Source organism: Salmo salar, chromosome 25 (assembly GCF_965601325.2).
Source record: "Salmo salar chromosome 25, fSalSal1, whole genome shotgun sequence".
Classification (NCBI taxonomy): domain Eukaryota; kingdom Metazoa; phylum Chordata; class Actinopteri; order Salmoniformes; family Salmonidae; genus Salmo; species Salmo salar.
The window spans coordinates 35,587,964-35,611,859 of record NC_138315.1 but is presented as its reverse complement, the minus strand read 5'-3'; the positions used below and the strand labels follow the sequence as shown (position 1 = coordinate 35,611,859).

Sequence of the window (23,896 nt, the reverse complement as noted above, 5' to 3'; positions counted from 1 at the left end):
ACACCCTCCCTCCCTCCCTCCCTTCTTTCCTCAGATGACGTGTTCTCTCCACCCCTCTGACGGCTGAACGAGGGCTTTGTCCTCTAAAGAAAACATACATTGCCACTAGTGTGTCCAGGGCTTTTGTGTGTGTGTGTGTGTGTGTGTGTACAAGGACAGAGGGCAGTGTGTGTGGGCTGTGACTGACAGACATCCATAGTAGGAAGAGATATTCCATTCAACCAAATCTGAAGGGAGATGGAGTTCATTAACCCTTGTATTTATGGTGTTTTCAATACACCTAAAATGGCCTCAAAGGTATAATGTATGTCCTCGTGTCTCAGCTTGTCCTAATGTCCTGTACTAGCTTTTGCTCTATTGCCTTAGAAAGTATGATGGTGGAGCCTGATGCTGTAATAACAACAAACGTCCACATGGGGGTGGGCAGTAGCTGACAGTAACACAGCATCAAGGTACAGTCAGTGGTCTGCTCTCAAAAAACATCTAGGTTACTTCTTTATGGCTCAAAATGATTATCTTATAGACTAATAAAAAGCCATTACACTGATAAGAATGGGACCTGTTCTGAGATTGTTAGGCTAATGCATATGTCAGCAATTATGAAAATAATGTAATGGCATAATTTGGCTAAAGAGTTTGTATATTTTGTGTCCTAATAAGTTTTCTAAGTCAAATCAGAAAACAAGACAACTTGCATTGGTTCGAAACTGGCAGGATAATTTCCATAGTGCATCATCGCTGGGCATAGAGTTTCTCTCTGAATAAACATTATCTCTCTGAGTATAGTTTCTCTCTGAATAAACATTATCTCTCTGAGCATAGTTTCTCTCTGAATAAACATTATCTCTCTGAGCATAGTTTCTCTCTGAATAAACATTATCTCTCTGAGCATAGTTTCTCTCTGAATAAACATTATCTCTCTGAGCATAGTTTCTCTCTGAATAAACATTATCTCTCGGAGCATATAGTTTCTCTCTAAATAAACATAATCTCTCTGAGCATAGAGTTTCTCTCTGAATAAACATAATCTCTCTGAGCAGAGTTTCTCTCTGAATAAACAATCTCTCTGAGCATAGAGTTTCTCTCTGAATAAACATTATCTCTCTGATTGTAGAGTTTCTCTCTGAATAAACATCATCTCTCTGAGCATAGTTTCTCTCTGAATAAACAATCTTTTTGAGCATAGAGTTTCTCTGAATAAACATCATCTCTCAGAGCACAGAGTTTCTCTCTGTCTTGGTGTGGTGGGCTGCTCCTAGCACTTCCTGTGCGCTGTGTTTTTAAACCACAAGCACACATCCTTGTGCAGGATAGGGTCTGTATCTGGGGCACAAAGAAAACCCCAGTACTTTACAGTAACCACTCACTCACTCAGGATTTTACCAGAACACATACAGAAGCAGTGTAGGGACCAAAGACATTACCAGTAAGACAAGACCAAAGCTTAATTCTGCACTCTCATAAACTAGCCATTCCTGCTTCATATGGTAATACTCTATGACTCTGTCACAATTTCCAACACAATGAGGGACATCACTAGTCTCTGGTGAATGTATTGTAATTGAGTTGAGCTGCATAGTGATCATGTAAACTTAACTTGCACAATTTTAAATTGTGAGGTTTCAAACTACTGTAACATGTTTCCAACCCGACAATAACTGAGACTAAAATGTGTCACTGTATGTTCCACTTGATCACAATCATGCCACACCAACATAACAGTTACGCAAAGTATTACCGTCATCTTCATAGATCTTAGATCATAGATCATAGATCTTCATATAGACTTAGAGAAACAGTCATCTTCATAGATCTTAGATCTTAGATCATAGATCATAGATCTTCATATAGACATAGAGAAACAGTCATCTTCATACAGCCATAGAGAAACAGTCATCTTCATACAGCCATAGAGAAACAGTCATCTTCATACAGCCATAGAGAAACAGTCATCTTCATACAGCCATAGAGAAACAGTCATCTTCATACAGCCATAGAGAAACAGTCATCTTCATACAGCCATAGAGAAACAGTCATCTTCATACAGCCATAGAGAAACAGTCATCTTCATATAGCCATAGAGAAACAGTCATCTGCATACAGCCATAGAGAAACAGTCATCTTCATATAGCCATAGAGAAACAGTCATCTTCATACAGCCATAGAGAAACAGTCATTTTCATTCATGTTACATTTAAATGACATTTCCATAGTCTCTGAAGAGGGAGAACATATATATTTGCAGTGACTCACTGTTTGGGTTACAGTATATAGTGGGCTCAGCATTTTACATAAACCATGGAATTCCCCCCAACCTGTAGCCAGCACACGCATGCAAACACATTAACCTGTAGCCAGCACACGCTTGCTAACATATTAACCTGTAGCCAGCACACGCTTGCTAACATATTAACCTGTAGCCAGCACACGCTTGCTAACATATTAACCTGTAGCCAGCACACGCTTGCTAACATATTAACCTGTAGCCAGCACACGCGTGCAAACACATGAACATATATATCACTTACTGAGTGAGTCACAAGCACACACACACACACACACACACACACACACACACACACACACACACACACACACACACACACACACACACACAGTCATAAAATGTTAGGTATGAGTCATTTCCCACTTTTATATCCTCACTTATAATCACCAAAATAGCTCATGGATTTCATCATTAAAATATACTCTAAAAGACCAAAAGTATGTGGACACCTGCTTGTCGAACATCTCATTCCGAAATCATGAGCATTAATATGGAGTTGGTCAACCTTTTGCTGCTATAACAGCCTCCACTCTTCTGGGAAGGCTTTCCACTAGATGTTGGGACATTGCTGCAGCGACTTTTCTGGCCCGGACCATTAAAAACAGCCCCAAAACCAAATTCATCCAACGGCGTGCCAGATGGTGATGCGTGATTCATCACTCTAGAGAATACGTTTCCACTGCTCCAGAGTCCAATGGCGGCGAGCATTACATCACTTCAGCCAACACTTGGTATTGCGCATGGTGTTCTTAGGCTTGTGTGCGGCTGCTCGGCCATGGAAACCCATTTCATGAATCTCTCGACGAACAGCTGACATTGCTTGGAGAGGCAGTTTGGTACTCGGTAGTGAGTGTTGCAACCGAGGACAGACGATTTTTACAAGCTGCGTGCTTTAGCACTCGGCGGTCCCGTTCTGTGACATTTTTTTGTTCCTTGAAGTTTCACTTAACAATAACAGCACTTACAGTTGACCGGGGAAGCTCTAGCAGGGCAGAAATTTGACAAACTAACTTGTTGGAAAGGTGGCATTCTATGACGATGCCACTTTGACAGTCACTGAGCTCTTCAGTAAGGCCATTCTACTGCCAATTTTTGTCTATGGAGATTGAATGGCTGTGTGCTTAATTTTATACACCTGTCAGCAATGATTGTGGCTGAAATAGCCAAATCCACTCATTTCAATGGGTGTCCACATACTTTGTATATATAATGTACTTCTTGATAGTAATTAACAAATGATGGTTTTTCATCATTATGTGTGAAATATCTTGAAGTGAGAGATACCGCCACCTTTGCTCCTCTAACTCTGAGGTGTGATGTGAAGGATGTTCACTCAGAAGCACATACTCTCTAGATCTAACACCTCTCAGTCACACTCCACCTTTACATCTTCTTCTCTGAAACACTGCTGCGCTGCGGTTAACACACTGCTCACCGTTGCAATTACACCAGGAAGTGTGCGTCATTGAGTGCGTGACAATTATATAAAGTGCCCCAAAAAATTATAATATGTAAACAGAGTCAAATTTTCATAAACAAAAATGTTCAGATTTCCTCTTTCTCTGTGTGAAAACAACCATCAAAGAACACAACATACAGCACGGTACTGTTATGGTCTGGCTGAGGTCTCTCTCAGAGCTTAGTAGACCCGGATGACTGCGTACTCAGAGAACGAATGCTGCGGGGTTGGAATATGGGGTGATCTCAGGGACCCCCTGGTGGTCTCGTGGTTCAGGGAAGCATACACAAGGTGGTTTGACACTTGACCTCCTGCTCTGATGTTGGAGGATGGTAGAGCTTCATTTGTATCGTTGATGCGGTTACAGTAGAGACCGTTGTCATAGAGATTGGCAGGCTGTACGGGGTTTGGGGTGGATGGTGATGATGGAAAGGTTCCCTCAAGGTTGAAGGAGATGTCTGGACATGTTGCTGCCAGTGTGGACATCTCCTGTCATAAACACAGGAAGAGACATTTAGACCAGGGATGGGCATCTGGCGGCCCCCCTTTTGAAGACCCGAGGATCAATCCCTTCTCCCCAAAATATCATTCATATTATTGTTATTATTATTTTTGGAGAAAGAAAATTCAGTCGGGGTCTCAACTTACTGTTGAGAGTTAGAATAGTAGAATACACAAGGTGCAGTTTCAAAATGTGGTCGTGCATCAGCAGTTTTTCTCTTGTTATGTCAGTCACTGACAGTACCTAAATAAGCCCATGTCAGCTCAAATGTTTTAGATTGGTAAATTAGTCGAGCCAGCTATCTAAACTTCTAGTAGTCATGATCGAATTACTGATATCATACCAAAAACGGCAAAACAAAATGTGTAGAATTACAGGAAATTAGCTGTAAACCTGCTAAATTTTCTCTCCGCTCCATGGCAAAATTAGTCAAATTGCATCAAAAGTTGTTATAAAATTGCAAAATCTTCTCTCCACACTATGGTAAGAGGTGTAGAATTGCAGCAAATTTGCTTTAAAACGGCTCAATTTTCTCTAAGCCCCATGGCGAAATGTGTATAATTGCACTTAGGTCCCTCAAAAGGCTAGTGTGTGGATGTGTATGAATGTGGGTACGAAGACCTGCAAGCCACTGCGGCCTCTCATGATGTGTTCACACCCACCCCCATCAAAGTTGCCCATCTCTGATTTAGACAGAGGCATTTAGACATGGCAGCACAGCAATGCTACCCTTTATTACGTTTAGCCTTCACATGCAAGCAGGTGTACTGAGGACCAGTATTGTCATGTTAACAGATGACATGTTGGTTAATTATGAGATGCTATAAGAAATACAATTATTTTGTTGCTTTACCTGCTTCTTTGTTCTATTTTCGGTTGACCTGGTTGGTCCTGAAAAAGATATCCATTGTAGAAATGTAACATTTTAATTTGTTCTGTATTTCAACCTTGTAAAAAAACATACATTTTCAGTATTAAATCAATAGCGTTACTCACCTTTATATGCATTTAGACAGAATAAGGAAAATGCTGTCACAATGACCACCAGGACTACTGTTCCCACACAGATGTAAACATAAGGCAGAAAGCTTGGATCATTCCTATCAGGCTTTGTATTCGGTGAGTCATCTGTTAGAGTAGTAAGAGAGGTCTTAACGCCGGACACAATTGTCACATAGGCCTACTAGTTAATGTAATGTGACTGAATGTCTGGTAAAATTCATAAAACATTTTCTTACTTGTGTTGTGGTCTGCTGTGCTCGTAATCTCCAGGTTGCTATCTATAGAAATAAGTTTTACATAAGCAGATTAGCCATCTGGCAATTCTGGCAAATGCCAAATGGGCCAGGCCATCTTTTTGTCAGGTGGTCTGGTCGAAATTGACAAATTTATTTTTGGGGTGGAACAAAAAACTAAAAAGGGGCACGGCCAGTGGCCGATGGGCCTGTATATTATTATGTTATCATAATAATATATTTGAGCATTTGCCTGATCAGTGGGCTGAACTGAGGTCACACTAAAATTCACATTCAAAGTCAAACGCACATCAGCAAAGAGACCGGCTCAGACTCTCTGTCATCAGTCAGCCCAGATCATGGATCATAAAAAAACGAAAAATGGTGCCGAAAAAGTTAGAGATCAAATAAAAGTTTGAGGCCAACACTGCTAAATGTGTGAAATTAAGCAACTTATTTTCAAAAAGTTCCGAATGCTGTGCCTGTGTCTGTGCTGATAAACTATGCTAGGCTTAGCACCAACAGATCAGCTGCTGCTGCAGAAGACAGTGCAGTCAAGGTAGGGAGAAAACAGAGAAAGACACACACACTGACAGAATTTGTCAACTGCTGCCAGTATATGGTATGAAATATTAGGCTAAATAACACCTAGGCCTAATTAGGGAAGGGGGATTCAGAGTAACAGATATGACAGGTATTAACTTGCACTAGCCTAAAAAGTCATTAGATTATCTTGTATGACATATAAGCCAATTGACATCTATAAGACATAAAATACAATGCTACTGCTTTTTATTAAAGTCATCATGTAGTACAATGAAACACTGAATTAATGCATAATAATTGATAATCCTTTGTTAAAGGTCAATTAAAGGACTGTCTGTGTATGTATATATACATATATACATACACTACTGTTCAAAAGTTTGGACTCACTTTGGGGTTTTTGAAAGAAAAGCACATTTTTTTGTCATTAAAATAACATCAAATTGATCAGAAATACAGTGTAGATATTGTTAATGCTGTAAATGACCATTTTAGCTGGAAACGGCAGATTTTTTATGGAATATCTACATAGGCGTACAGAGGCCCATTATCAGCAACCATCACTCCTGTGTTCCAATGGCACGTTCTGTTAGCTAATCCAAGTTTATAATTTTAAAAGGCTAATTGATCATTAGAAAACCCTTTTGCAATTATGTTAGCACAGCTGAAAACCGTTGTCCTGATTAAAGAAGCAATAAAACGTGCCTTCTTTAGACTAGTTGAGTATCTGGAGCATCAGCATTTGTGGGTTCGATTACAGGCTCAAAATGCCAATAAATAAATAACTTTCTTCTGAAACTCGTCAGTCTATTCTTGATCTGAGAAATGAATGCTATTCCGAGCGAGAAATTAGAAAGAAATTGAAGATCTCGTACATGTCACGTCCTGACCAGTAAAAGGGGTTGTTTGTATTTGTAGTTTGGTTATGGCGTGGCGGGGGGTGATTGTTTTATGTGTTTCGTTTTTTTTGGGTTAATGTTCTATGTTAGTATATTTCTATGTTCGTTCTAGTTTTTCTATTTCTATGTTTAGTTTATTGGGTTGACCTTCAATTGGAGGCAGCTGTTCCTCATTGCCTCTAATTGAAGGTCCTATTTAGTAGGGGTGTTTTTTCATGGGTTTTTGTGGGTAGTTGTTCCATGTGTAGCTGTGCGCCTCACAGGACTGTTTTTTCGTTGTTGTTTTTGATTAAGTGTTTGTTTTGGTTTTCTTCATAATAAAGAAGATGAGCATACACATTCCCGCTGCGCCTTGGTCCCATCTTTACGACGTACGTGACAGTACATCACTGTGTACTACTCCCTTCACAGAACAGCACAAACAGGCTCTAACCAGAATAGAAAGAGGAGTAGGAGGCCCAACTGAGAAAGAGGACAAGTTCATTAGAGTGTCTAGTTTGAGAAACAGATGCCTCACAAGTCCCCAACTGGCAGCTTCATTAAATAGTACACGCAAAACACCAGTCTCAACGTCAACAGTGAAGAGGCGACTCCGGGATGCCACGGGAATGAACCCGGGTCTGTAATAATGCCTCTAGCACTGCGATGCAGCGCATTAGACCGCTGCGCCACTTTGGAGGCCACTGTATGTCTATATTAATTGTTTTATCAATGTTTATTAGCTTCTGAATCTCAAACTCTTCAACCAGCGAGTGGGTTGGTTAGGAGCGTTGGACCAGTAACCAAAAGGTTGCTAGATCAAACCCCTAAGCCGACAAGGTAAACATCTGTCGTTCTGCCCATGAGCAAGGCAGTTAATCCCCATCCTGAAAACCCCCATCCTGGAAATCGATCCGCATCAACATACTGTAAACTAGTCCCAGCATTGTTCTATAACAAACATGGAAGATCTTATATTGAATTCAAGAGAAGAAAACAGAGAGAGAGGGAGAGAGAGAGAGAGACTGACAGTTCATTAATGTAGCCATTGGCTGTGTTATACAGCCAAAACATTAAGGAACTGGCAGTCTCTCTCTCTGTTTTCTTCTATTGAATTAAAGAGTTAGCAGGGGGAACACATGAATGGCACTAATTTAAAATATGTAGTTAGGCTGTTATAAGGTATCATATAAGCCAATGGTCATCTATAAGGCATTTATTCAGTGATTTTGTTATTTGTCTAATATATGTGTTATTTAATTCACGACTAGGATGCAGGATGGGTAACACTTTATTTTAAGGGATCGTAATAAACCATTTATAAGGCATTTCTAAATTGTGTCTTCCCCATTTATTAATCATTACTCCCACATTAATAATTGCAGTCTCTAATCTAAAGTGAGTGCAAACACCTTGTAAATGCCTTATAAATGCCTTGTAAATGGTTTATTATGGACCATTAAATAAATTGTTACCCTAGGGGGCTGCTGGGCCCAGCACAGGCAGTGTGGTCCCCTGGTCTTCTGGTCCCAGTTATGCTAGGCTTAGCAGCACAGACAGTTACTGTACCAGACAGCTCAGCAGTCAAGTGCAGTGGAGGTAGGAATAGAGAGAGACCCACACTGACACAGATGTACTGCCAGTATTTACCATTTTGGCTCTATATTATATATGTAAGGTAACTAACTATATGAGGGGGAAGCAAGAATTAGCAGAGACAGTTCAGAGGTGAGTGCAGTGGAGTTAGGAAGAAAACAGGGCAACACAGATGTACTGCCAGTTCCTTAATACGTTGGCTCTATATGTAATAGCGCGTGATGGTGCACGAGCAGTAATGTGTGGCTAAAATGCCAGGGCTTAATTTTTTTCCAAGGCCGCCCCCGGAAGTTTGTCAGACAACAACGGCTTCCAGAGCAACTTAGTATCTATCGATCCATTCTAAGACATTAGATTGAAAGATTAAATACGCTTTGGTTGGTTACCTGAGACAGAGACTTTGATAGCATGGCTAACAGTTGTTGACCCATTTTCAGCAACTCCACATCTGTACAAACCATTGTCATTCATAGATATCTTTTTAAAATCCAAAATCCAAATATTTTTTTCCCTCCATCGAAATGTGACTTGCTCTGTCTCATGTATCTGTTTGCAGTTTAATAGGTCCACAAATTTACACCAGGTTGCGTGTAGGTTTTCTCCACAGTGTCTCACAGGGCAGTCGATTTTTAGGGCTTTCTGAGGGACAGCATTCCAAATGGTGTTTCTTTTGACTCGCATCTCACATGTAGGGCCTTGTCCTGAAAAAAGATAGTGGAATAAGCTGAAATGAATGACTGATAGTTCATACGTGATCATGCTGCTCATGCTGTAGATCACACTAGATCACATTAATCATAGAACATCAATTAAAACATGATGACCTCTCATACTGTAGATCACACTGGATCACATTGATCATAGAACATCAATTAAAACATGATGACCTCTCATACTGTAGATCACACTGGATCACATTGATCATAGAATATCAATTAAAACATGATGACCTCTCATACTGTACATCACACTGGATCACATTGATCATAGAACATCAATTAAAACATTAAAAAAAACATTTTTGGTCATTTAGCAGACGCTCTTATCCAGAGCGACTACATACATTTCATACATTATTATTATTTTTTTGTACTGGCCCCCCGTGGGAATCGAACCCACAACCCTGGCGTTGCACACGCCATGCTGGCGTTGCAAACACCATGCTCTACCAACTGAGCCACATGATGACCTCTCATACTGTAGATCACACTGGATCACATTGATCATAGAACATCAATTAAAACATGATGACCTCTCATACTTCTTTCAAAAATCAGTTGAGAAGTTTTTGATACTGTCCATCACCCCTCTTGAACTGTATTTTTTGTTGATAATGTAGCACAGAAATTATTTGTTTTGCATGGTATGACACAAATTGGCATCTTACCTTGAGCGTTGCCATGGACACAGAGCAGAAACAGGAGGCATAGGACCAGCAGGATGTGGTCAGAACGCAGACGGTCCATCAGAGCAAAGATGCAATGTCTTATGAGCTCTCAAAACAGGTAATGTCCGTGTCACTCAGTTAGAGCAAACCCTCTGTGTATACGCATATGAAGTGACACTGATGATATGTACTGTCGATCTCTCTCCTCCGTATCTTAGTGGTTTTCACTTCCTGCCCTACTACATCAGCATACCTGACATAGTCAACTTTTCTATTGCTACTCATTTTGGGTTGTGTTTCGTATCATAGGGCTACACCCATGAGTCTGTCTTTTTATTCCATGTCTCTTCAGGGGTGCCGTTGGAGGACTTTGCATAAATGTTGCTCATTCAATTGATTTAGTAGCCCTTTCCTGCAGTCAAATGAACTAGTGGCCTCATGGGTGGAATGCTATTAATATTTTTCATAATTTCATAATATTTTTGCTTAAAGAATCCAGTGATTCTATGTCAAACAGTTTTGTTATAATTCAGCCTTCTGTGATGTACAGTACCATTCAAGGGTTTTTCTTTATTTTTACTATTTTCCACATTGTAGAATAATAGTGAAGACATCAAAGTTATGAAATAAAACATTTGGAATCATGTAGTAACCAAAAGAGTGTTAAACAAATCAAAACATATTTTGGATTTTATATTCTTCAAAGTAGCCATCTGTTGCAAAACAAATGATAGTTCCACTAAGAGAAAACCAGATGGGATGGCGTATCGCTGCGGTAGCCATGCTGGTTAAGTGTGCCTTGAATTCTAAGTAAATCACAGACACTTTCACCAGCAAAGCACCCCCACACCATCACAACTCCTCCTCCATGATTCACAGTGGGAACCACTCATGCAGAGATCATCCATTCACCTACTTCGCATCTCACAAAGACACAGCGGTTGTAACCATTTGGACTCATCAGACCAAAGGACTGATTTCCACCAGTCTAATGTCCATTGCTCATGTTTCTTGGCCCAAGTAAGTCTCTTGTTCTTATTGGTGTCCTTTTGTAGTGGTATCTTTGCAGCAATTTGACTATGAAGGCCTGATTCATGCAGTCTCCTCTGAACAGTTGATGTTGAGATGTGTCTGTTACTTGTACTCTGTAAAGCATTTATTTGGGCTGACATTTCTTAGGCTGGTAACTCTGAAGGAAATTATCCTCTGCAGCAGAGATAACTCTGAGTCTTCCTTTCCTGTGGTGGTCCTCATGAGAGCCAGTTTCATCATAGAGCTTGATGTTTTTTTTGACTGCACTTGAAGAAACTTTAAAAGTTCTTGAAATTCTCAGAATTGACTGACCTTCATGTCTTAAAGTAATGATGGACTGTCATTTCTCTTTGCTTATTTGAGCTGTTCTTTCCATAATATGGACTTGGTATTTTACCAAATAGGGCTATCTTCTGTATACCACCCCTACCTTGTCACAACACAACTGATTGGCTCAAAAGCATTAAGAATGAAAGAAATTCCACACCTGTTAAGGCACACCTGTTAATTGAAATGCATTCCAGCTGACTACCTCATGAAGCTGGTTGAGAGAATTCCCAAGAGTGTGCAAAGCTTTCATCAAGGCGAAGGGTGGCTACTTTGAAGAATACCAAATCTAAATTATATTTTGATTTGATTAACACTTTTTTGGTTACTGCATGATTCCATGTGTGTTATTTCATGGTTTTGATGTCTTCACTATTATTGTAGAAAATAGTGAAAATTAAGGAAAAACCCTGGAATGAGTAGGTGTGTCCAAACCTTTGACTAGTAATGTATATAAAGTGTAATATTGGGATGCAAACTCAAAATGGAATATATTGCAACTCTACATCTGACATGGTACAGTTGTATTTTTGTAAGTCTATAACCATGTGTGTGAGATGTATACTTTTGTTTCAAAGTAGATTTGTTTAAGAATACCGAGAAACCCTGTGTGACCATGATTTTTCTATTGTGTTATTGACTGTACGCTTGTTTATTCCATGTCTAACTGTGTTGTTGTTTGTGTCGCTTTGCTTTATCTTGGCCAGGTCGCAGTTGTAAACTAGCCTACCTGGTTAAATAAAGGTGAAAAAATAAAAACATTTTAACTGTTATATTACATATATGACATGGAACAGGTGTCTTCTTTTTCTAAGCCCATAACCATGTGTGTGAGATGTATACTGTTGTTTAAAAGTAGATTAGTTTAAGACTACCAAGAAACACTCTGTGTGACCCTGATTTAGCCCACTGCATTAAAAGGTTAAATTAGCTACCGGTACCCATTCTTTACCCACCTGTGTCTAAAAATGGTGACAGGGTCACATTAAAAGCCAATTTATACAGGTCCGGAGGCTCCGTATGGAGGGTGTCACGCTATTGTGGAGCCTCCAGAGGTCTGCGGAGGCCAAATCAAGCTCTGTACAACAATGCCGTGTGCCCCCCAAATTTTGCAGCAATGTAGAGAGCTCCATATAACTCTGTATAGCTCTGCATTAACATGATTGGTTGGCGGTAGGTGGGGGTGGTACGTCCTGTATAAACACGAACACCCTTCCTTGACAACTTCCTTCACAACAACTCTGCTCTGCACCGCGAAGTGCAAGACTTACGAATGCCCTGACTTCTGCAGAGGCTACATCGCAGTAAATGCTGTACGGCCAATGCAGATGCCAGATTGACCATGCTGCTAGTTTTAATTTAGCAACTACACCACCCCAGTGGTAAGAAACATCCACCTGATGACTAATGCTTTCCATTTTGTCACTATCAGAGCTCTTCAGTGGCTACTGTTTTCCTCCAGACCCTTATAGTAAGTTACAAGAGCGGCATTTTTTGGTAAATAAATTGGTGAAGCGCTGTTCTGTTCTTGAGTAGTGTATTTATTTATTTAAGTAACTGAGATGTATTCAACAGCTACAGTTGAAATAAATGTCTCATTGAACTTTCTGCCTCAAGAGATATTATTTAAAATACAGTCAAATAGTTGTTACACAGCTGATACAATTGAATGAAGATTATATCACATCATCATAGAGTCTCACACATACTGCCTCGTTGTTCTACGTCAGCTTCCTGTATGCTCAGCTCACTCAGTTCCACTTCTGATTCCTGAGATGGTTTCTGCAAGCAAAAAGAGGCAGTCACAAAGCCACAGACGTACTGCAGATGACACAATACACCGTAGGTGTGTGTCTGGATGTGTGTGTATTACTGTAATTCACCTTGCATCCTCCTCTCACTACATACGCCATGGTCAGGAGGATGGGAATTGTGCAGATGCCTGCAATCTTAAGGATATGAGAGATGTCCATCCCCAAATTACCAGACTGCTTCTTCCCTGCACATAGGATTGAAAGAATGTGATATGATATGTTATACGATATAACACAATATGATATTATACGTTTCTAAATACAATTAACCCACCACAAAATGCCAGGTTTGTCTCAATATGCTTCTCTGCCCTGGAGGGGTGTATGACAGCACAGATCAGAGCCACTGTCAGGCAGGACCAACCGTCTCTCCACAGAGTAGTAGGAGCCGTCTTGGTTCTGTATGGTCTCTATAGTGCTGGCTGTGGTTGAAGTAGAGTTCCATGTGTTCCTCCAGGAGATGGAGGCAGGTGGTTTTCCCCTTCAGCTAAACACACAGCCACCTCCAACTGTCCTCCCACTCCAGACAGGAAGACACACTGGGAGGAGCTAAACACAGGGGCGAGGAAGGTGTTCACTGAATTTTACAATGGAACTGTGAAGGAATATGTCAGAAAAAGAACAGGCTTTTAGCACAAACAAAATAAAGCTAAAAAGGCACAGGCCTTCACAAACGAATACACTAAATCTAAAAAGGTCAGATGGAGATGTTGTCTTATCCATTGGCAAAACATGTAAATGTGCATCGTGGCTCCCTCCTTTGTAAACAATATCCCACTGGTACTTTCCCTCAACCCTGATGGAAAATTCGGGAAGAAACAGGAAGGGTTCTCCAGTGGAGGCATTGAGCAGGAGTTTGCTGTCATTACATGTGTTCTGGTATCGGTTCTCAAAATCCCTGTATATTTGACACTCTCTCCCACGCAGGTTTCAATTCCAGATGACGTAGATTCTCACTCCAAGTCTTATTGATGCACTTTAGGATGACATCACTGCCAAAATTAACAAATTCATTTCTGATATCTGAAAGGAAGACAATTTAAATTAATGTAAAAATCTAAATCATTCCCACTTTAAATGAATTGGCCTAAAACCAATCTAACTACATTGTAATGTCTACAATATGTACATTCCTATGCAACTACAATGTAAATGCATATGCTTTAGGCCAGACGTCTAAAGTGGTAAAAATACTTTAAAGTACTACTTAAGCCATTTTTGTTGGGTATCTGTACTTTACAGTAGTGTCTATAAAGGCAGCCCCCTGCACCGCTCTGATTCAGAGGGGTTGAGCTAAATGCGGAAGTGTAACGGCTGTCGTCGGAAGAAGACCAAGGTGCAGCGGAGTTAGTGTTCATCATAAAAGGTTTTAATGATCAACAAACACTATACAAAATAACCCAAAAAACGACTAGCAACAGTTCTGTTAGGAACACACTAAACAGAAAACAATTACCCACAAAACCCAAAGGAAAAACATGCTCCTTATGTGTGACTCCCAATCAGCAACAACGAACTTCAGCTGTGCCTGATTGGGAGCCACACACGGCCCAAAACAAAGAAATACAAAAACATAGAAAAAGGAACATAGAACGCCCACCCAATGTAACACCCTGGCCTAACCAAAATAAAGAACAAAAACCCCTCTCTATGGCCAGGGCGTTACAGGAAGACACATTTCAGTTGAAGGCATTCAGTTGTACAACTGACTAGGTATGCCCCTTTCCCTTTATTTATATTTGTGACATTTTCACTTTTACTTCACTACATTCCTAAAGAAAGTAAAAGTTTTTACTCCATACATTTTCCCTGACATCCAAAAGTACTTGTTACATTATGAATGCTTAGCAGGACAGGAAAATGGTGTAATTCACACACTTATCAAGAGAACATCCCTGGTCATCCCTACTGCCTGATCTGGCAGACTCACTAAGCACACATGCTTCATTTGGAAATTGTAAATGATGTCTGAGTGCTGGAGTGTGCCCCTGGCTATCCTTACATTTAAAAACATGAAAATGGTGCTGTCTGGTTTGGTTAATATAGGGAATTTAGAATGATTTACATGTTTACCTTTGATACTTAAGTATATTTAAAGCAAAATACTTTTATACTTTTAGTCAAGTAGGCTTTTACTGGATGACTTTAACTTTTACGTGAGGGTACTTTTTCACCACTGCTTTAGGCTAGGGCTCGTCATGTGAAGTGAGACCTCCAAATGAAATGAGATTACATAGAGTACATCCACATAACAACAGAATAAAACTCTGTAGCTATGATGACAACACACAGCATTATTACAGTCCACATCAAGCAGAATGGCTATATTTACATATCTCCTTCTTTCCTTTGAATGTCTCAGTCCCACCTGTACATGAGACCAAAGTCAGTGGAGCAATGATCGCAAACACAGCTGTGATGATGTTCATTGTTAACTCACTGTCTTCTATGTTGTCTGTTCACTTGAGATGAAGCCAGGCTGAGACAGAGAGAGAAAGTTGGCTTTTGTTTCATCTTCTATGCACACGTGCACGTTTTGCATATGGAAATGAAATAATTCCTTGAATTGCCAGAAGAGGGGGCTATATAACTGTGACAGTTAAAGTTACCATTTTCCACAGTGCACACAAGTTACAAAAATACTTTCTGTAACATGCATGACATTGTCTCAAAAGATAACATTGTTGGTTCAGTTCAATAGCTTCATGCTCCAGTAGTACTGGACTGGCAACTGAGTGAAATACATTTCGACTATTTACAGAGATTGCATTGTATAACTTGTATACACTGTATTACTTTGGTCTGTTTTATCATTTGCTGTTTTGCCTAAGTCAGGAAGTGTTTATGTTCTTGTGTGTGTGTGTGCGTGTGTGTGTGTGTGAACATGCGCACAGAAGCGTTGATATCCTTTGAACCACAACACATACAGTAACATGTGAATATATGACAGTTACTGTATAGTAGCTACATAACGTGAATCCTGTTAGCCACGGGACTATGACAATATTCTCCCTGTTGATTCTATTTCAACTCCATTTGCAGGTAAGTCATGCTCTCTACTCTCAAATCTATTTTGGGTTTTGCCAATTCATTTAAATATGTGCATGGACATCATGCAAAGCTTGACATAGATAGTCCTGCTTTCTCACATTGTGCTTCTAGTCACCATACCCACTTGTGTGTGTGTGTGTGTGTGTGTGTGTGTGTGTGTGTGTGTGTGTGTGTGTGTGTGTGTGTGTGTGTGTGTGTGTGTGTGTGTGTGTGTGTGTGTGTGTGTGTGTGTGTGTCTCTGGGTGTGTGTCTGGGTGTGTATGTGTGTGTGTCTGTCTGGGTGTGTGTGTCTGGGTGTGTAAGTTAGTTCTATTAGTTGTGATAAAGAGCTGCTGGAAATATAGCACAGGAAATATGTATATTACACAAACAGACCTTTGTATCTATCTCTCTCGCTCTCTCTCTCTCTCGCTCTCTCTCTCTCACTCTATGTTCTTCCTCACTCTATCATGCTGTCAGAGCAGGGGCTGAGTCAATGCAACTTGAACGTTAAGTGCAACAGAGCAGAGTTGTCGTGCCAACCGCTGCCTGTGCACCGTGACCTCAACATCTGGTATGTTCTGAGCGTGCTCCAACTCCGGCTCCTAGGATCAGCTAACTCACCATGGGAAACTACATGTGTGGAACACTGAGGTGAGTGCTCCCTGGGGAACACAGACACGTTTGGATTGTTTTTGCAGTGTGCTCTGCTTCTTTCACAACTGTCCCACTGTAGTTGATCTCCTTTGTAAAGAGTCTGTAATCAAAGTGTGCATGACATTAATGTTGATCTCAGAGAAGACCAGGCATTTGGCCCCAGAACACATATACAAGCATGTGTACAGAGATTGCTGTTGCAGCAATAGTGATGAGTAGACTAGGCCTGCCTTGCAACATCTTTAAGGAAGTTCTTTAAAAATGTACTTTGCAGTGGTCAAGTCTTTATTAGCAGTATGTTTTCATTTGAAGTGCAGATATTGTACCATCGCTCTCTCCTATTTCTGTTGGGTGAGAAATTCAAATTACAATTCTCTGTTGTAAGACTGAGTAGTGAATTCTAAAGTTTGTCCTCTGGTTTATTCAGGAAGAAGAAAAATGAAGATGGTAAAACATACTACATTTGTCAAAGCATGTCACATTTTCTTGTTATACTTCAAAGTATGTGTTAAAATGTAATAAAGACATTGCTACATGTCCACTTCTTTGCAGAAGATAACGGTGATAATCATAGCAGCCCAGACAACAAGGTATGAAAAGTACAACCAATATTTGGCATGTCCATACACTATGATTATATGACACTGAGTTGAGTCAAGCTGTGTGTGCGTCACAGGAGGTTGGTGGCACCTTAGTTGGGGAGAACGGGTTCGTGGTAATGGCTGAAGCGGAATCAGTGGAATGGTATCAAATACTTCAAACACATGGTTTCCATGTGTGTGATGCCATTCCATCTGCTCCCTTCAGGCCATTATTATGAGCCATTCTCCCCTCAGCAGTCTCCTGTGGACTGTGTGCATACATGTGTGTGTACATGCATGTGTGCGTGTGTATAATTCTGACTCTCTCTGGATCACAGTTAGACATTTTTTTGATGGCTCTTCAAATAGGTAGAGGAAGTTGTCATAGGATGATCCATGATAGCTGTGGAATATCAGGTCAAGTTCACAGTGTTTCACTTGTTTTGCATGTCTTGTGAGAGCTGAGTTCTGTGGTATGAAAGGCTGTATTCACATGGTCTAAGAACTGTACACAGAATTAGATCATATTCAAATCAAAACCTCTGCCTGAAATACACAGATAATGTGTGTGTGTTGTGTTCAAGCATTCAAATGTTTCCTTTTTACTGTCGGTCATTACTCAAGTACAGAAGCATCCTGTCAGACCAAAATTCTCCAATTCACCTGTGATACATTCTCACCAGATCAGTGGTCCTGGGAGAGGATTAATTGATAAAACAATATTATATTTGTTTTTGCTGATCAGATCACATGGATAGGGATAATTCCTGGACCTAATCATAAAGGAAAAAGGAAAGGAAGCTCATTCAAGACAATATAGACTTTGTTTCACTTAATGTTTTTCATATTGTGACAGGAAGAGGATGTGACATATGCCACCATCGACCATAACAACACCAAGACAACAGGATTCATTGTAGATTCCGGAGATAATGATTGTGACTACGCCATCGTTAACCTTCCAACTGGCCCAGCCCACCAGCCGTCAATCAAGGAAGACTGTGCAGATGACTATGTCCTTATGGGCTAACCTCATGGACAATGTGTGTGTGTGTGAGATGACAGAGGTAATGTGAGTAGGGGGATAACGGAGATGCAAGGTGGACAAGGGCTGGGGAAAGCTAGACAGCACCTTACGGAACCAAAGGAACAGATATGATGCCTCTGACAGTGCCTACAAACTGAACTTGATGCAGTGTGGGGTGCACCAATTAGTGGGGCTTACCAAAGTATTCACCCCCTTGGCATTTTTCCTATTTTGTTGACTTACAACCTGGAATTAAAATATATTTTGGGAGGTTTGTATCATTTGATTTACACAACATGCCTACCACTTTGAAGATGCAAAATATTTTTTATTGTGAAACAAACAAGAAATAAGACAAAAAAACTGAAAAAATGAGTGTGCATAACTATTCACCCCAAAAGTCAATACTTTGTAGAGCCACCGTTTGCAGCAATTACGGCTGCAAGTCTCTTGGGGTATGTCTCGGCAAATCTAGCCACTGGGATTTTTGCCCATTCTTCAAGGCAAAACTGTTCCAGTTCCTTCAAGTTGGATGGATTCCGCTGGTATACAGCAATCTTTAAGTCATACCACAGATTCTCAATTGGATTGAGGTCTGGGCTTTGACAAGGCCATTCCAATACATTTAAATGTTTCCCCTTAAACCACTTGAGTGTTGCTTTAGCAGTATGCTTAGGGTCATTGTCCTGCTGGAAGGTGAACCTCCGTAACCAGTCTTAAATCTTTGGAAGACTGAAACAGGTTTCCCTCAAGAATGTCCCTGTATTTAGCTCCATCCATCATTCCTTCAATTCTGACCAGTTTCCCAGTCCCTGCCGATGAAAAACATTCATACAGCATGATGCTGCCACCACCATGCTTCACTGTGGGGATGGCGTTCTCAGGGTGATGAGGGGTTGGGTTTGTGCAAGACATTGTGTTTTCCTTAATGGCCAAAAAGCTCAATTTTAGTCTCACCTGTCCTGAGTCCCTTCTTCCATATGTTTGGGGAGTCTCCCACATGCCTTTTAGTGACACTTAGATTGCACACAGGTGGACTTTATTTAACCTGTTGGGGCTACAGGTTAGCAATGAACCCCGAGCCGGGATTGCTAACAAGGCTGGAAATTCAAAACATCAAAAATGTAATAATTTCAATTTCTCAAACAATCAACTATTTTACACAATTTAAATGATAAACATCTCCTTAATCTAACCACATTGTTCGATTTTCAAAGAGGCTTTACGGCAAAAGCATAAAGTTAGATTATGTTAGGACAGTACATAGCCACAAAAGTACAAACATCCATTTTCAATTCAAGGTCAGGCGTCACCAAAAGCAGAAACCAGCTTGAATTATGCACTAACTTTTGTCAATCTCCATCAGATGACACTCCTAGGACATTATGTTATACAATACATGCATTTTTTGTTCCATCAAGTTCATATTTATATCCAAAAACAGCATTTTACAGTAGCGTGAAATTCAGATTTTTTTCTTCTCTGAAATGCTTCCGGTGAACATAACAAAATTACTATTCGAAAACATTGGTAAATTATAATATTGTCATTCAAAGAATAATATATTATCATCTCGTAATTGCTACCGAATGGCCAGATCTCAAAATAACTTTACTGGGAAATCACATTTTGCAATAAACGGGGTGCTATGCTAAGAACAACAGGCTATGCTATACAGTTAGCATCATCTAAAATCGATAATAACATTGTAAATACCCCCTTACCTTTGATTATCTCCATCAGAAGGCAGGATCCCAGGTCCGGAAGGCATTCCAGGTCCGGAACAAATGTGGTTTCTTTTGACAAAGTTCATAATTTATGTCCAAATAACACCAAGTACTTAGCGTTCATTATGCTCCCACAAAACGTGGTGGAGGGCTGGTAAAATCACGCCGAAAAGCTAAAAAAACCTAGTAAATAATCTATTTATGTTCGTTCAAACATGTCAAATGTTGTTTAGCATTAATCTTTTGGTCCATTTTTAACGTTAAACATCAGTAATATTTTCACACAACCTATCCTATGTCTAGATAAAAAATGATGACAAACTCACGTTTCTCAGATTTATGCGCAGGCGCAAAAAAATGAAGTGATGACATGTCAACTTCCTTGGATTCTAATTTGCTCTCTGTTTATCATAGACGCTTCAAACAACTTTATAAAGATCGTTGACATCTAGTGGAAGCCGTAGGTGTTGCGAAATGAATCCTTTCTCACTATGGTATCTATAAAACAATGACACTAAATAGTACAGTCACAAAATTCACATTTTTTTGGATCTATTTTTCACAGGTTTTTGCCTGCAATATGAGTTTTGTTATACTTACAGACACCATTCAAACTGTTTTAGAAAATTCAGAGTGTTTTCTATCCGAATGTGTTAATAATATGCATATCCTAGCTTCTGAGTTGGTGTAGGAGGCAGTTAAAAATGGGCACATATTTTTTTCAAAATGTCTCAATACTGCCCCCGAGCCCCAACAGGTTTTAAGTAATTATGTGACTATTTAGGGGCTTCATAGCAAAGGGGGTGAATACATATGCACGCACCACTTTTCAATTTTTGGGGAGGGGAATTTTTTGAAACAAGTTATTTTTTTATTTTCACTTCATCAATTTGGACTATTTTGTGTATGTCCATTATATGAAATCCAAATAAAAATCCATTTAAATTACAGGTTGTAATGCAGCAAAATAGAAAAAATGCCAAGGGGGATGAATACTTTTGCAAGGCACTGTATAAGTTTCTATTTATGTTTAATTATGTTTTACAGACATGTATTGTTGTTACGTTAATATACAGTGCCTTTGGAAAGTATTCAGACCTCTTGACTTTTTCCATATTTTGTTACGTTACAGCCTTATTATGATTTATTTTTCTTCATCAATCTACACACAATACCACATAATGGCAAAGCAAAAACAGATTTTTAGAAATCTTTGCTAATTTAATATTTTTTTTAAACCTGGAAATATCACATTTACATAAGTATTCAGACCCTTTACTCAGTACTTTGTTGAAGCACCTTTGACAGCGATTACAGCTTTGAGTCTTCTTGGGTATGACTCTACAAGCTTGGCACGTCTGTATTTGGGGAGTTTCTCCCATTCTTCTCTCCAGATCCTCTCATGCTCTGTCACGTTTAAGTTTTTTCTTTAACCTTTATTTAACTTGGCAAGTCAGTTAAGAACAAATTGTTATTTACAATGTAGGCTTACCAAAAGGCAAAAGGCCTCCTGTGGGGACGGGGCTGGGATTAAAAATAAAAATAAATGAAATAAAAATATAGGACAAAATGCACATCACGACAAGAGAGACAAGACAACGCTACATAAAGAGACCTAAGAGACCTAAGACAACAACATAGCATGGCTGCAACACATGATAACACAGCATGGTAGCAACACAACATGACAACAAAATGGTAGCAACAGAACATGGGCAGCAGCGCACAAAACATGGTACAAACAGACAACAGCACAAATAGCAAGAAGGTAGAGACAACAATACATCACGCAAAGCAGCCACAACTGTCAGTAAGAGCTTATTTATTTTTCTAGGCGAGTCAGTTAAGAACAAATTCTTATTTTCAATGACGGCCTAGGAACAGTGGGTTAACTGCCTTGTTCAGGGGCAGAACGACAGATTTGTACCTTGTCAGCTCAGGGATTTGAACTTGCGACCTTTCGGTTACTAGTCCAACGCTCTAACCACTAGGATACCCTACCGCCCCATGAATGAGTCTTTGAATGAAGAGTCCAGTTTGAGTGTTTGAGTGTTTGTTGCAGCTCGTCCAGTCGCTGCTGCAGCAAACTGAAAAGACGAGCGACCCAGGGATGTGTGTGCTTTGAGGACCTTTAACAGAATGTGACTGGCAGAACGGGTGTTGAATGTGGAGGATGAGGGCTGCAGTAGATATCTCATATAGGGGGGAGTGAGGCCTAAGATGTTTTTATAAATAAGCATCAAAAAGTGGGTCTTGTGACGGGTATACAGAGATGACCAGTTTACAGAGGAGTATAAAGTGCAGTGATGTGTCCTATAAGGAGCATTGGTGGCAAATCTCATGGCCTAATGGTAAAGTACATCTAGCCGCTCGAGAGCACCCTTACCTGCCCATGTATAAATTACATCTCCGTAATCTAGCATGGGTAGGATGGTCATCTGAATCAGGGTTAGTTTGGCAGCTGGGGTGAAAGAGGATCGATTATGATAGAGTAACCAAGTCTAAATTGAACTTTAGCCTGCAGCTTTGATATGTGCTGAGAGAAGGACAGTGGCCATACTCCCAAGTAATTGTATGAGGTATGAGGTGACTACCTCAAGCTATAAAGTCCCAGATGTAGTAATCACACATGTGGGGGGAGGGGAATACTTCTCACCAAACCACATGACCTTTGTTTTGGAGGTGTTCAGAACAATGTTAAGGGCAGAGAAAGTTTGTTGAACACTAAGAAAGCTTTGTTGTAGAGCATTTAACACAAAATCCCTGGAGGGGCCAGCTGAGTATAAGATCGTACCATCTGCACATAAATGGATGAGAGAGATTCCTACTGCCTGAGCTATGTTGTTGATGTAAATTGAGAAGAGCGTGGGGCCAATGATCGAGCTTTGGGGTATACCGTTGGTGACAGGCAGTGGCTGAGACAGCAGATGTTCTGACTTTATACACTGCACTCTTTGAGAAAGGTAGTTAGCAAACCAGGCTAAAGTCCCCTCAGAGACACCAATACTCCTTAGCCGGCCCACAAGTATGGAATGGTCTACCATATCAAAAGCTTTGGCCAAGTCAATAAAAATAGCAGCACAACATTGCACGGGCAATGGTGACATCATTGAGGACCTTTAAGGTTGCAGTGACACATCCATAACCTGAGTGGAAACCAGATTGCCTACCAGAGAGAATACTATAGACATCAAGAAAGCCAGTCAGTTGATTATTGACAAGTTTTTCCAACACTTTTGATAAACAGGGCAAAATAGAAATAAGCCTTTAAGAGTTAGTATCAGCGTGATCTTCCCCTTTAAATAAAGGATGAACTGTGGCTGCCTTCCAAGCAATGGGAACCTCCCCAGAGAGGAGAGACAGGCCTCTTACAGCTCCAATCCCGTTAGCGGGATCAACAGCCAGTGAATAATCAGAGCGCCATATTCAAAACTAAATCTGATCATTTCTATTTCTCAAACATAGGACTATTTTACACAATTTTATAGATACACTTCTCCTGAATCGAACCACGTTGTCCGATTTCAAAAAGGCTTTACAGCGAAAGCAAAACATTAAATTATGTTAGGAGAGTACATCGACAAAAATAACCACACAGCCATTTTCCAAGCAACTAGCATGCATCACAAATATCCAAAACACAGCTAAATGCAGCACTAACCTTTGACGATCTTCATCAGATGACACTCCTGGGACATCATGTTGCACAATACATGCATTTTTTGTTCGATAAAGTTCATATTTATATATAAAAACAGCATTTTACATCGGCGCGTGACGTTCAGAAAATATTTTCCCTCAAATACTGCCG

The 23,896-nt window shown here is 40.1% G+C and overlaps 1 protein-coding gene and 1 long non-coding RNA gene across 3 annotated transcripts; one reads left to right on the top strand and one right to left on the bottom strand.

Moving 5' to 3' along the window:
* Window positions 1-1,537: 1,537 nt before the first annotated feature.
* LOC106586576 (B- and T-lymphocyte attenuator) lies at window positions 1,538-10,109 on the bottom strand. The gene is made up of 6 exons (XM_014174006.3): window positions 9,891-10,109; window positions 8,890-9,204; window positions 5,487-5,528; window positions 5,245-5,376; window positions 5,102-5,139; window positions 1,538-4,235 (listed from the first exon to the last, which is right to left on the bottom strand). The coding sequence occupies exons 1-6, from the start codon at window positions 9,967-9,969 to the stop codon at window positions 3,927-3,929; spliced, it is 915 nt and encodes a 304-aa protein (XP_014029481.1). The 5' UTR covers window positions 9,970-10,109; the 3' UTR covers window positions 1,538-3,926.
* Window positions 10,110-15,967: 5,858 nt separating this feature from the next.
* LOC106586575 (uncharacterized) lies at window positions 15,968-18,629 on the top strand. Of its 2 annotated transcripts, none has more exons than XR_001324222.3 (5): window positions 15,968-16,105; window positions 16,579-16,747; window positions 17,178-17,197; window positions 17,303-17,340; window positions 18,188-18,629. It is a non-coding gene; the product is annotated as an uncharacterized LOC106586575 (long non-coding RNA). The 2 variants fall into 2 exon arrangements; XR_001324221.3 differs by having other exon boundaries at window positions 15,971-16,105; window positions 16,574-16,747.
* The last annotated feature ends 5,267 nt before the right edge of the window (window positions 18,630-23,896 follow it).

Coding starts and splice junctions, on each gene's coding strand:
- LOC106586576 (XM_014174006.3), bottom strand. CDS start 9,969: ATGGACCGTCTGCGTTCTGACCACATCCTGCTGGTCCTATGCCTCCTG. Junction 5,529..8,889: donor TATCAAAGTCTCTGTCTCAG/GTAACCAACCAA, acceptor TTATTTCTATAG/ATAGCAACCTGGAGATTACG. Junction 4,236..5,101: donor AAAATAGAACAAAGAAGCAG/GTAAAGCAACAA, acceptor TGTTTATGACAG/GAGATGTCCACACTGGCAGC.